The sequence below is a fragment of the Microtus ochrogaster genome, chromosome 19 (genome assembly GCF_000317375.1).
Source record: "Microtus ochrogaster isolate Prairie Vole_2 chromosome 19, MicOch1.0, whole genome shotgun sequence".
Lineage (NCBI taxonomy): Eukaryota > Metazoa > Chordata > Mammalia > Rodentia > Cricetidae > Microtus > Microtus ochrogaster.
The window spans coordinates 31,584,440-31,596,444 of record NC_022021.1 but is presented as its reverse complement, the minus strand read 5'-3'; the positions used below and the strand labels follow the sequence as shown (position 1 = coordinate 31,596,444).

The 12,005-nt window shown below is 44.7% G+C and overlaps 1 protein-coding gene across 3 annotated transcripts in view; it reads left to right on the top strand.

Annotated features, from left to right (window-relative positions):
- Positions 1–11,501, top strand: part of Npr3 (natriuretic peptide receptor 3) — a 52,046-nt gene extending 40,545 nt beyond the window's left edge. For 2 of the 3 annotated variants that reach the window (XM_005356636.3, XM_026783772.1), the window contains exons 5-8: positions 4,909–5,003; positions 7,937–8,072; positions 9,645–9,732; positions 10,719–11,501. In XM_005356636.3, the coding sequence (XP_005356693.1) occupies positions 4,909–5,003; positions 7,937–8,072; positions 9,645–9,732; positions 10,719–10,830 (431 nt within the window). In that variant the 3' untranslated portion in view covers positions 10,831–11,501. The remainder of the gene's footprint in view (positions 1–4,908; positions 5,004–7,936; positions 8,073–9,644; positions 9,733–10,718) is intronic. The other variant, XM_005356637.3, reaches the window with a different exon arrangement.
- Positions 11,502–12,005: the final 504 nt, after the last annotated feature.

The window sequence follows — 12,005 nt, the reverse complement described above, 5'->3', positions numbered from 1 at the left end:
GTAGACCAGGCTGGGCTCGAACTCACAGAGATCCACCTGCCTCTGCCTCCCGAGTGCTGGGATTAAAGGCGTGCGCCACCATCGCCCAGCTTATCACCAGTCTTTTTTCTTTTGATAGGTTATGCTGGTTCATTTACCACCAAAATGGTTTCTTTTAAAATTTTTTTGGGAATTTAATTCCATTTCTCCTTTTTCTTTCTTCCTTTCCTTCAAACCCTCATATATTCTTCTTTCTTCTCTCCTTCATATTCATAGCCTCTTTTATTTTCCACCAATTATTAATTATATGCATATGTGTATATATCTATGTAAGAACCGTGGCTTCCTCACCAGCACGCCAAGCTGGCATGGCTGGTTCCTAGAGCAGGCATGAGCTCTTCTGTTCACTCATCCAGTGCATGCACCAGGCTTCCGTGATAGACCAGGTACTGTCCAAGGAGCCGAGGATGAAGCCAAGAACAAAATATGCTGTCCGTAATCAGTTTCTCTAATGTGCAGATGTGTGTAGGCAATAAACATCCCTCTCCCACGCCAGGAGGTGTCAAATAAAACAGGGTAGGAATAAAAAAGATAGAAAGCGGTGAGATAGAACTGCTGGGTTAGAGCAGTCAAGAAAAGGCCTCTGGACATGGCAGCTGACTGGGACCTGACGGCGACAGAAGACATTGTATATGGGCGACTATACCACAGAGAAGGCAGCCACTGCAGTGAAGTCTGGGTGTATGCAGTAGGAGATTGTTCCCTGAGGAGTTGGGGGGGGGTCTATGTGGCTGACGACTGAATATAAGGGGCAGTGGGATAGGACCCAAAGCTCAAGATGCAGTGGGACCAGACCCATGGGCCTGGAAACTGCTGACATAGTTTCCATGGAGACGGTGTGCCTTACGGCTGCTCTGTAGCACATAACCTGTAGCGTGCTGGCGAGCATCTTCTGAGAACCATTAACACAGCGTGCAGACTGGGGATGCGGGAAGCAGGAGCCCGCAACCTTTAGTACCCAATTTGCTCTGTAAGGAGACTGGGTAAGCTAACTGAAAAGGGCCTTTCCAGTTCTTCATTGTGCCAACTTGTCCTGTGAGCTCTTCTGCGGATTGGAGTAAGCTTGTACTTGTGTTTACATGAGTGAGACTTCTCAATGCCAAGAGCAAAGCCGAGTCAAGCTTCGAGAGAGGAGTATGGGATGGTTCCCTCTACGTTTCATGGCCTCAGCTTGTCCTCAGATATTAAAAGGGAAGGACAGAAGGGAGGAGTGGTGCTCCAGCTAGGGTCGTCTGGGTAGTAGATATGGCAGCCCAGGTAAGCTTCTTTTCTCTACGGTGGTTTCAGTGAACACCATGTTTTACCTTAGACAAAAGCGACAGCTTCCATTTTAGACAAGTAGTTGTTTGGGGGTAAACAAGCTCCCTGGATGAACTTGTTTTGGCTCTTCCTGCTTCAGCTAAGGGGCAGGAATCGAATAGGGTAATTCAGGGGGCATATTAGGACAAAGTCAAATTTCCCAGAATCTGTGCACAATGCACCGAGAAACTGGTGTGTGGGGACACAACCTTGGTCAGGCACATCCCTTTCTTAGCTATTACTCACCGCGCGGTGTGGTCATTTGTTCTTGGTCTTCTGACAGCGGGACAGGAGCCAGAGTTGGGGATGCTCAAAGGCACCTCTGAGAGAGGTTGGCGAGCGAAGGGCAGGTGTCCACAATGGCTGGGACACAGCTTGATTTAGAGCTGAGACAGGCACTAACTATTCTCAGACGCCATCTTCATGGTTCCATTTTAGGGTCAGGTCTACGCGGTCAGTATGTACCAAGAGTATAAAGAATAGTATAGTTGAGTCTAAAATTAGGATCTTGTGTGTCTGAAATGTAAAGACCGATGCCCAGGTGAGTTTGAATGGTTCAGAGAGCCCATGTTATTTCCTAAGCAGCAGTCCGTTTGAAGGCAGCCCCTCAAAGAGCTGAAGAAAAACTCAAATCTCCCTCACATTAAAAACAATTTTAATTTTAGTGGTTGCTGTAAGTGACCATTAAGTTGTCAGGAGAAAAAAAATACCCTGGATGTTATTTGACAAAATTGGATTTTACTGCCGTGAAACCTATGATCAACTCTCAAGACTTCCAATAAACGGTCCAAGGAGAGGCCGTGTTTCCTCTGTTTGAGAGGTTAGAGGGGCAAGGTAAACAGGACTGTGTGTGGCTCAGGCCTGGGCAAATAGAAACCGGGTTAGAAGGACTCATTGCTGATACACAGGAAAATTCTGCTGTCACCCTAACAAGTTCACCTTCTGCTCGATACTCTCAGGCGAAGTCTCACTTTGCAAAGCAGCCACCCCGAGAGTTCTCACCCCACTTCTTGGCAGAATTGCAATCACTTAAAGGTGTAATGAGGTGCAGGATTCCCAGGACCACTGCATCAGATACAATACAATGTAAATCACTCAGGGCACACTTCCCTAACGCCGCTGGACAGATTGACAAGTGACCTCAGATAGCCACAGTGTTTGGAGAATGAATATGTATATGTACACACACATGTATATGTATATATACACATATATGTATATGCACATTTACACATATATACATACTATATGTATATAATTTAAAGTTTTATAGCCTCTCAAGGATGCACAAGTTCATGATAGGTGCATCCTTTGTAACCTGCCTGTATTAAGAAGACAAACAAACAAACAAACCCCAAGATGAATGGTAACTCCATTCTGTTTCCAGCAAAGTAACCCAAAGTCTGGAAAAATCAGTGGGCCTTCAAACCACAGCCCAAAGGACAGTAAATCCAAATGCCTGCCCTCTCCAAACCACACGAGAGGATGGAACTTTCCCTTGGGATGCTCCTCAGTGGACATTTCCCTGAGGCGGTCACTCCATCTGGGGAGAAGCAAACGGACAGCAGCACCAAGGAAGAACAGCACAGAATTCTCCCATGAAGGAAACGAATGGCTTGTGCTGATTAGAACAGGGCTGGTGCACACATCCTGCTACTTAGTGAACCAAGATGCAAATACAGGCTGTTCAGCACCAGCCTCTGTTCTCTGGTGGCCTTTGGGGATTAGCTGCTGGGAGCACCCATCACTGCTTGTCAAAGTGGCTGGGTCCTCTGTGCCTTGGCTCTCTGTTCCAGCCTCCCATCTCACTGGCTCTGTTCATAAATACTTCATCGGAAACTTCACGGTTCTCTGGTTCTTTCTGGCCTTAGGGTCTTTGTAAATTAAACCAGGTCAGTAACTTACACTCTTGATTGTGTTTTGAATCACAGATTTCCTCCTGTGTATGGGATTTTATAATCCCATAATCCCTGCTTTTTCTTACTTTTTGGCTGCATTTTAACTTGTGCTGAGTCGTGCTTTGAATGGTAGATCGTGGTCAAGTACTCTCTATGATACTACAGGCACAGTAATGATAAGGAGAACTTTATAATAGCATCCTCCAGCCCCAGATCTCAAGCTCAAAATGCCCCCACATTGGAACATTTTACATGTCAAAATGACACCACAGATGGAAACTTCCCCATAATGGATGTTTATCTCATGCAAAAAATTACAGAAAATACTGTATTAAGATTACCTTCTGGCTATGTGTGTAAGTATGTATAGAAATGTAAAAAATCTTGTGCTTAGACTTTCATCCTATCCCTAAGGTGTCTCATTATGTGTATGCAGATATTCAGAAATTTGAAAACACCTGAAATCTGAAACACATCTGGCCCTACATCCTTTGGCTAAGGGCTACTCAACCTGTAGGAATAATAACAGCAGTAGCGACAGATAGGGGAAAACAGCTGGTGTTGCTTAAACATCTGTTGGTGATGCCCCACGTGTTTTATGTCAGCTCTGCCGCTTCTTGGTAGGAATGTGATCTTATGCTTGTTTACGCTGGTTGTAGAGGCTGAGATTCAGGGGACCAATGCCTTGGCCACGGTGGCAGAGGTGGGAAAAGACAAAATGGCAATTCAGTATTCTTCAATAAAAAAAAAAGAAAAGAAAAACAACCCAAAATCACACTTTAAAATTACATTTATTTATTTATTTATTTAGTGCATGTGTGCTTGCGTGCATGTGTGTGTGTGTGTGTGTGTGTGTGTGTGTTAGTCGGAGGATAACTTCTGGGAATCAGTTTGCTCCTTCTACTGTGTGGATCCCAGAGTTCAAACCTACATGACCTATGTTCAGCTTGGTGTCAAGCACGCTCACCTACTTCTCTGGCCCCAACCTGTATGTCTGATTCTACTAGGAAAAGCTGACTCCACCTTGCAGGCCCCTCCTTGAGTCCAGGCCCCTCCTGAGCTGCTCTAACTCAGCCTTCCCTGCAGTGCTAACTCAGCACCCAGGAATCTTCCAGATAGTGTTTGCATAAGCAATGAATGAAGACACATTGAGCAATGAATGAACACACATTGGGCAATGAAGACTTGCTCTTTAGACACTGGCCCCAGGGACCCAGCAACCAGACCCCCAGTGCTCTTGCAGCCTGTATGAAGCATACTTCTGAATCCTGGGTCGGAGTGATTTTCCTTATGAGAGTTGTCCAATGAGGACCCAAACCTATGTGTGATAAGACATCTTTACCTTTTTTGCTACTTTTTAGAAAATAAAAAATCGAAACTCTAGAGTAAGCACACTGCCTTCAGCATTAGCCTTCTTCTGTTCTTTTTTTTTTTTTTCAGAAGTATTCCCCAAAGATCATTTCTTTTTCTTTTTTAAATGGAGAAATGTTAAGAATTTAGGAATGCAGACACAGATGAAATTACAATGTCTTTCCAAATGCCAACAAAAATGCTTCCAGTCTGATGTGATTCCCTGTGGCATGAATTTGTTTTAAAAAATCCCATCAATTCATTTTCTTGGCAGGCAGAGGTACCGTAAGTTACTAATGCAGAGTCTTTGCCCCTCCTGCAGGTATCGCTGGGCAGGTGTCCATAGATGCCAATGGGGACCGGTATGGGGACTTCTCCGTGGTTGCCATGACGGACATTGAAGCCGGCACCCAAGAGGTGAGGAAAGGACACTTCCACATTGGTCGCTCTGGCAAGTGGGGACTCTGAGGGTGTATTTGTCCTGGTGTCCAGTGCACCCTTCAAACACACATGAGCCTTCTGGGTAGGCAAAGCTCACTGTTCGCTGAGGTGGAAGGCAGAACACGCCGCCGTGTGAATTCTAATATTTTCCTTGCTGGCCTCATGACATCATTAGAACCATATGAGGTGAAACCTAGAAAAGTAACACATGTTCTACTGAAAAATAGTTTTTCAACTGATGATGATTGCCCTGTTTCCTTGCAAGGTCAAGGCCATCACTTTTTTTTTTTAAAAAAAAACTTTTTATTTATCCTTTGTGTTTTTCACATCATGCATCTCAATTTCATTCATCTCCTTTTCCCTTTCTATCTACCCTCTGCCCTTTTACTCCCCCCAATAAAATAAAATGAAACATAATAAAGTTTAAGAGAGAGAGAGAGAGAAAGAGAGAGAGAGAGAGAGAGAGAGAGAGAGAGAGAGAGAGAGAGAGAACAATCTTGTCATGGGAGCTGCAGTGTGGCACAGTGAGTCACACAGTAAATCCTTTGTCCATATATCTTTACTAGCAAGTGTTCATTGAAAAGAGCCATTGGTCCGGTTTGAGGTCTCTGGTCATTGCTGGGACCTCACTGGGGCTCCTATTGGCTATCCTGTTGCTGCCCTGTGTCACGGAGGTCCTGCAGCTTTGAATCTGCAGGATGTGGCCCTTCATGTGCTCCAGCAGATCATAGATGGGGTGGTTGTTGGGGTTGGTCAACTCATAGCTCTGGTTCTGGGCTTGGATGCTTGCAGGTTTGTTCAGCCCGCCAACTCCCCCTCCCATTCCATCACCAGGGTTAGCTCTCAGACTTGCTCTATCTAGTTCACCCTATGCGGCAATGAACAAGGGGTGGGGCCTGTTCTCCTGCTTTCATGCTCTCAGGGTAGACCAGTAGGCTTACCCACACCTACACCACAGTGCTCTACTGTGCTGCCCAGGCAAGATGCATGGGCCACTCCCCTGAGTGCTGCAGCTGCTGAGGAGCAGATACAGCTCTCCCACTCTGAAGATCAGCATCACTCCTGTTGCTTTCGTGGGCGCTGGCATATGATACCTCTCCTCTCTGTGGAGGTACACCTAGCCTTTGTATGGGACGTGAGGGAGCAGGAGCCCTCTGGCTGTGTTCACCAAATGATTTTTATATCGCCCCAGATCTAGAGCTTGTCTGCAGTCTGACTTCCTCCTCTGGAGAGTTGGGGAGTGATGGTTCATCCCATCTCTTTGTGAGGCTGCACATGCAAAGCACTTGGGATAGACTCGACACATACCAGGCACTGTCGTATTTCATGAGGACCTAGAACTGGTTTTGACCCTGAGCTGATATAGCCTGTGAGAGGCTGCTGTCACTCAGTGAGGAGGGATGAGAAATATCACAGGCCACCCAGGAGGCACAAGTTTGTGCCCAGGCAAAAGTGGAGAACCCCTAGGAGCTGTGTGAGAAGGCACTGCCAGATTGGCTCATGTGACTGATCTAATAGTCATTTAACTGGAGTGTGACCCTGCAACTATATCATCCAGGGGTCTAAGGTGACAGCTAAAACAGAGTTCAGTCTGATAATTGGAGAGCATAGGAAGTGAGTTCATCAGAGATGAATGTGACCCCTAAGGACATAGCACTGGCCAAAAGGTCAACCAAAAAGTTCTTCAAAGATACAATTTTTTAAATTACATCTATCTGTCTGTCATTATCTATCTATCTATCTATCTATCTATCTATCTATCTATCTATCTATCTATCTATCTATCTCTCTATCTATCATCTATCTATCTATTTATCATCTATCTATTGTATATGTGTAGGTCAGAGGACAATGTGTATTGGTTATTTCATTCCAACATGTGGGCCCTGGGTATCCAATTTAGGTCTTAAGGCTTGTTGGCAAGGGCCTTTACCTCTGAAGCCCTCTTTCTATCACTCTAAATTATATTCTTTAGTCTTATAATTGTATGTCGATCTGACTGAAGGGTGAGGGGGGCTGTGTATCTGTCACGTGCTTAACCTGAGCAGGTATGCAGTGACATTGGTTTCTGTCGCATATCCCCAAGGGAAAAGGCCTCACATGTGACTGACAGTGTGGACTCCTTAGTGGCTGAAGCCCAGATAGGGGCCCTGTGGAACGAGCCAGGGAAAAGGTGTGAATCTGTAGACTATTGTTTCATAGGGAAGTGAAAAGAATCCACCCTTCCCATTATGCAGTAGCTGCTGCTGCTGGATACCTGCAGGGACAGCATTGGTAGGGTGCAGCCTCCAGTGTAGACAGGCCTCACCAGGCACTGTCTCTGTCGTGTCCATACCTTTTCAAGTCTATGTGACCCTGATTCCTTTGCTGCCATGAGGAGCCACTGTGATAGTCCGTGTGCACAGCAGGAGAGCCCCTGACCCCTCCCGTTTCTCATGCTTTTCTGAAGCTCTTGCTGTCACTTCCTGCAGGTGATGATGTGTAGAGGTAGCCTGTGTAGATCAGGCTGTGTTTTGGGGAGCTCATGCAAGACTACGAGCCTTTTGCCTCCTTTGGGAACTGATGTGGAATGAATAAAGCTGCTTTGGCCTATGGCAGGGAAGAATATAGCCAGGCTGGAAGGGATATATAGAGAGAGTAGGTGGAGTCAGAGAGATGCCGTGTAGCTGCCAAAGGAGACAGACACCTGGAACTCTACCTGGTAAGCCACAGCACTGTGGCCATACACAATGGGTTAATTTAAGATTTAGGAGCTAGCTAGAAATATGCTTGAGCCATTGGCCAGAGAGCTGTAATTAATATAATTTTCCAGGCCTGAGCAGCCAGAAAACAAACGAGCAGCCTCTGCTTGCAGGGAACAGGTAACTTTGGCTTTTCCCTTTTCATGTCTGACTTTTGCCTCTCTGTAGGTTATTGGTGATTACTTTGGAAAAGAAGGCCGGTTCAAAATGCGATCCAATGTCAAGTACCCCTGGGGCCCTTTGAAACTGAGAATAGATGAAACCAGAATTGTGGAGCATACCAATAGCTCCCCTTGCAAATCATGTAAGTTCAGAGACTTAATTCACTTTTCCTCCTCTTCTCCAGTCACATGGGGCCAGCACATGTTGCTCTCAAGGACTCATGTTCAGAAAGCTCCCATGTCTTTTTCTGATGTCTTTAAACCCGTGGGAATGACTCAAAAATAGCCATCCCTCCTCCCTTACCAGAAGTGTCCATCTTCCCTTTATTCTTTTCTTCCAGATGATAGCGTATTCTATCTGGATTTATATCTCTTTCTACAATCTCTTAGTTATTAGAGGTTTCTACTTTGAGGAAAAAATAATATTATTAACTGTCTCTTATTCATCTACTGTAACAAATCTCATTATTGGTTTTAAAGTTTACAGTTGACCTCCAGATCTTCAAGATGGGACAGATAATGTTCTTAAATACCTGGCAACTTACAAAGTGGCAAATAAGCCTTGAACATATTATTTATAGCCCATTTCTGGATGGAGAAAGAGAAGCAGGTGTATCTTCCTCAGAGACAGGAACATTTTTTTTAAGTGATTGTCTCTGAGGGGCTTCTGAAGAGGAAGAACAAGTGGTATCAATCTTGCAGGCCAGTTGGTGATTCTAGGTGACTATATATGGTCATTGTGTCTCAGGACCATCTTTTAATGTTGAGGAATTTATACTATACACTAGCTATGAGAAAGAATTAATGGAGAAGTGTATTGACCACATAGCCTCTGGGCATGGATCCAAAGTTTTACTTTGCTTCTTGCCTTTTTGGGCTAGGAGAGTTCCTTCAACTCACCAAGCCTCCCTTTCCCCACATGTAAAGTAAAATATACCTAGCTTTGGTCTGAGGAGCCCATGAGGCCGTGACCTGCAGGCTTACTCTAAACTCTGCAAGGACAGGAGAGGCTGATTTTTCTAGAACTGAGTCCTTAATGGAGTGATCCAAACGGTTTGCTTTTTCACAAAGCTATGTAGGCCATTTGGAGATGGGACTCTGGCTTTGGTGAGAGAACATCTAAAAACAGAATACTGACCCAGTACAATTCCCCAGACCTTCTAGCACTTAGGAGTGTCACCATCCCCCGTGAGAAACAGAAGAGCTGGGGCAGTGCCTTTGTCCGTCCACGCTGCTTTCCTTGACTTTCAGCTCAAGCAGAGTGTGGATGTGTCTGAAATCTCCAGCTTCCAGCCTCATCAAATCCTGCTCGAATCTGTGCTTCTTTCTTTGTCTGTGATTCTTTCTAACCTTCCTTTCCTCCCTCTTCTTCTTTTTCTTCCTCTTCCTTTCCTGTTATAGATCTTGCCGTGTAGTTCAGGCTGCCTCAAACTTGTGATCCTCCTGCTCATCTTCCCAAATGCCAGGATGAAGCCATTTGTCCCAGTCTCAACTTAAAGCTTGTTTTTGCTGCTGTTCTTTTCACTGTCACATGACAATGCATTTGTCTAGTGCTTTTTGAAAAGCATGCATATATATATGTATATATATACATACATATATATATATGTATTTCACAGAGGAAAAAAATGTTTCAACTGGGAGATGAACACAAACCAAGGTATTTCTACTTATTTTCCCAAATGAGCTCTGACCAGTGATGTCTCTTTTTCAAGCAGGTGGCCTAGAAGAATCAGCAGTGACAGGAATTGTGGTGGGGGCCCTACTTGGTGCTGGTTTGCTAATGGCCTTCTACTTTTTCAGGTAGGGACCATTCAAGATGCTAAAATTCACTCTACGTGTTTGGCCTTTGCCTCCTGTCTTTGCGTAATACTCCCTGTGATTTGCCCACACCCTTCTCTGAGAGAAGGATGGTGGCTAAAATATCAAAGCCATTCTTTGGTGAGATCTTGGGTCTGGTGGTCATCTTGGATTATGGATTTCTACTGTACTCTGGCCACCACGGGCCAGAGAGTTGCTGGGATCTCTGGACCACAGATCCATTCATGAGAATCCCTTCTACCTACCAAATGTAAACACGAAGAGGAAATCTGGACAAAGAATGAACCTATCCTCACACTTCCTTCAATTCAGAAATAAGTGGCCATGTTCACCTTGAAGGGCTGGAGGGAGCGCCCAGTGACCTCCCATTCAGGCTGCCGAATGTGTTCTGTGTTTGGAGAAGTCACGTGCTTAGCTGTTGCTATGGCTCAACCTCCAGGCTCATAAGCTGGTGCTATGTACATGTGCTCAAGGTTTTGGTCGTTTGTTGCCGTGGTGGTCCATTCTTTAGTAATCTTCAAAGGCTGAATTCAGGGCTTATTTCTAAGGTTTCTTCATTTTCACATGGAGATGTAAATCTGGGTGTGTGTAGCTCTCTGTGGGAACAATTGTGTCCCTGTCCCTTTGGTCACAGTACACTTAATCTGATCTTTATCTGGGGGCATATCCTGGGAGTCAAGCAGAGCTTCTGGGGCAGAAGAGAACCGACTGAACCCACACGGTCCCAGGGAAGAAGGGGAAGGCTTGTTCTACAGTACATCGGAAAGCTTGCCAATTTTCCTCCTTGAATAAGGACACAACGCCTCGGGGCACACTGCTTTAATCTCTGACCAGGGTTTCATATTGTGTCACTTCTAATTTATCAGACCTAACCCAGATGTCCCTGGAAGGCATTCTTTGTAAGAGGAACTGTAGTATTTTGCCGTCAAGTGAGGTTTTATTGTTGCATTTATTCTGCTTTTACATAGGAAGAAATACAGAATAACCATTGAGAGGCGAAATCAGCAAGAAGAGAGGAACATCGGGAAACATCGAGAGTTACGCGAAGACTCCATCAGATCTCACTTTTCGGTGGCTTAGAAGATCCCCCACTTTCGTCTGCTTGAGAGATAGATGGAAGGAAAGACATCAGGGGAGCAGAAAGGACGCTCGTGGAGAAGTCTTTGTTTTAGGCGTAGTCATTCACTCTCCATTTCCTTTAGAAGCTCAGGAATGATTATTAATCACTATCTGCCTCCCGGCCTTTCATCTCATGGCAAACAAATCTGAGGATATAACGCCATTCTATTAGGTGTTCTGACCGCTGGAAGGGCATAGGATTAGATTTATGTTTTGAAAAATCCAGCATTTCCGTATCTTGATGGCTTTGGGAGCCTTTCACACAAGGATATAAAGATGTGGTTTTTCTGAAATTAAATGTTTTGTAGCTAGAATAAAACACTTTTTACAAGTAGAGTATTCCTGGAAAGAATTTAACACCCAATAAGAGGACAATAGAATGAAAAAAATCTCAAGCCTCGGAATGCAGGGCTGCTCCCTGGAGCCAGTGGACAGGTTTGCGGTAGACAAGGGCTGCGATCGGTGTCCACGGTCAGGTCTGACCTTGTGTCTCCAGCATGATCCTTTCTGTCTCTTTCAGTGTCTCAGAAAAACTACTCTGGAAATTGTAAATATTAGTGAGTTAGGAGGAATTATATAAGAAAAGCGAGTCTAAATGTTTCTTTTCTGATGTAAAAAAAAAAAGCCCTACTTCCTGCTAACATTTTATTTTTAAGTATTTTAATCTTATATTTTGGTATTAGAAATGTGTCTATTTTTTCATTTTGAAGATTAAATTTCACTTGTACTCTAAAAGCACGGAGAAAGTGTGTGACAAACCCATGGTGGCAAAGGGATGGCCTCTTACTCTGCTGTCCTCTTTCCCTCGGCTGTGGTCAAACACTAACTGCTAATGGCCGCTTTGACTGCAGACGTCTAGGAATACGTTCAGCTTGCAAACTCTAACGGGACACATTGATTTTTAAGCCGTTTTTCATTATGAATGGTTTTAAATTCTGGAGGGCTGCACCCCTTCTAAATTGTGGCCAACTGATTGTTCTTCAAAATCCAGAGAGGGAAGGCAGTGGAGTATAGCGGAGGATACCCAGACATGCCAATCTTTCCCTCCAGAAGAAACCAAGGGCGAGAATTTGACAGGGAAACACAGAAATGATAAATTAAAAGGAGTGCAGTTTATCGAAACGTGGTTGGAAGAG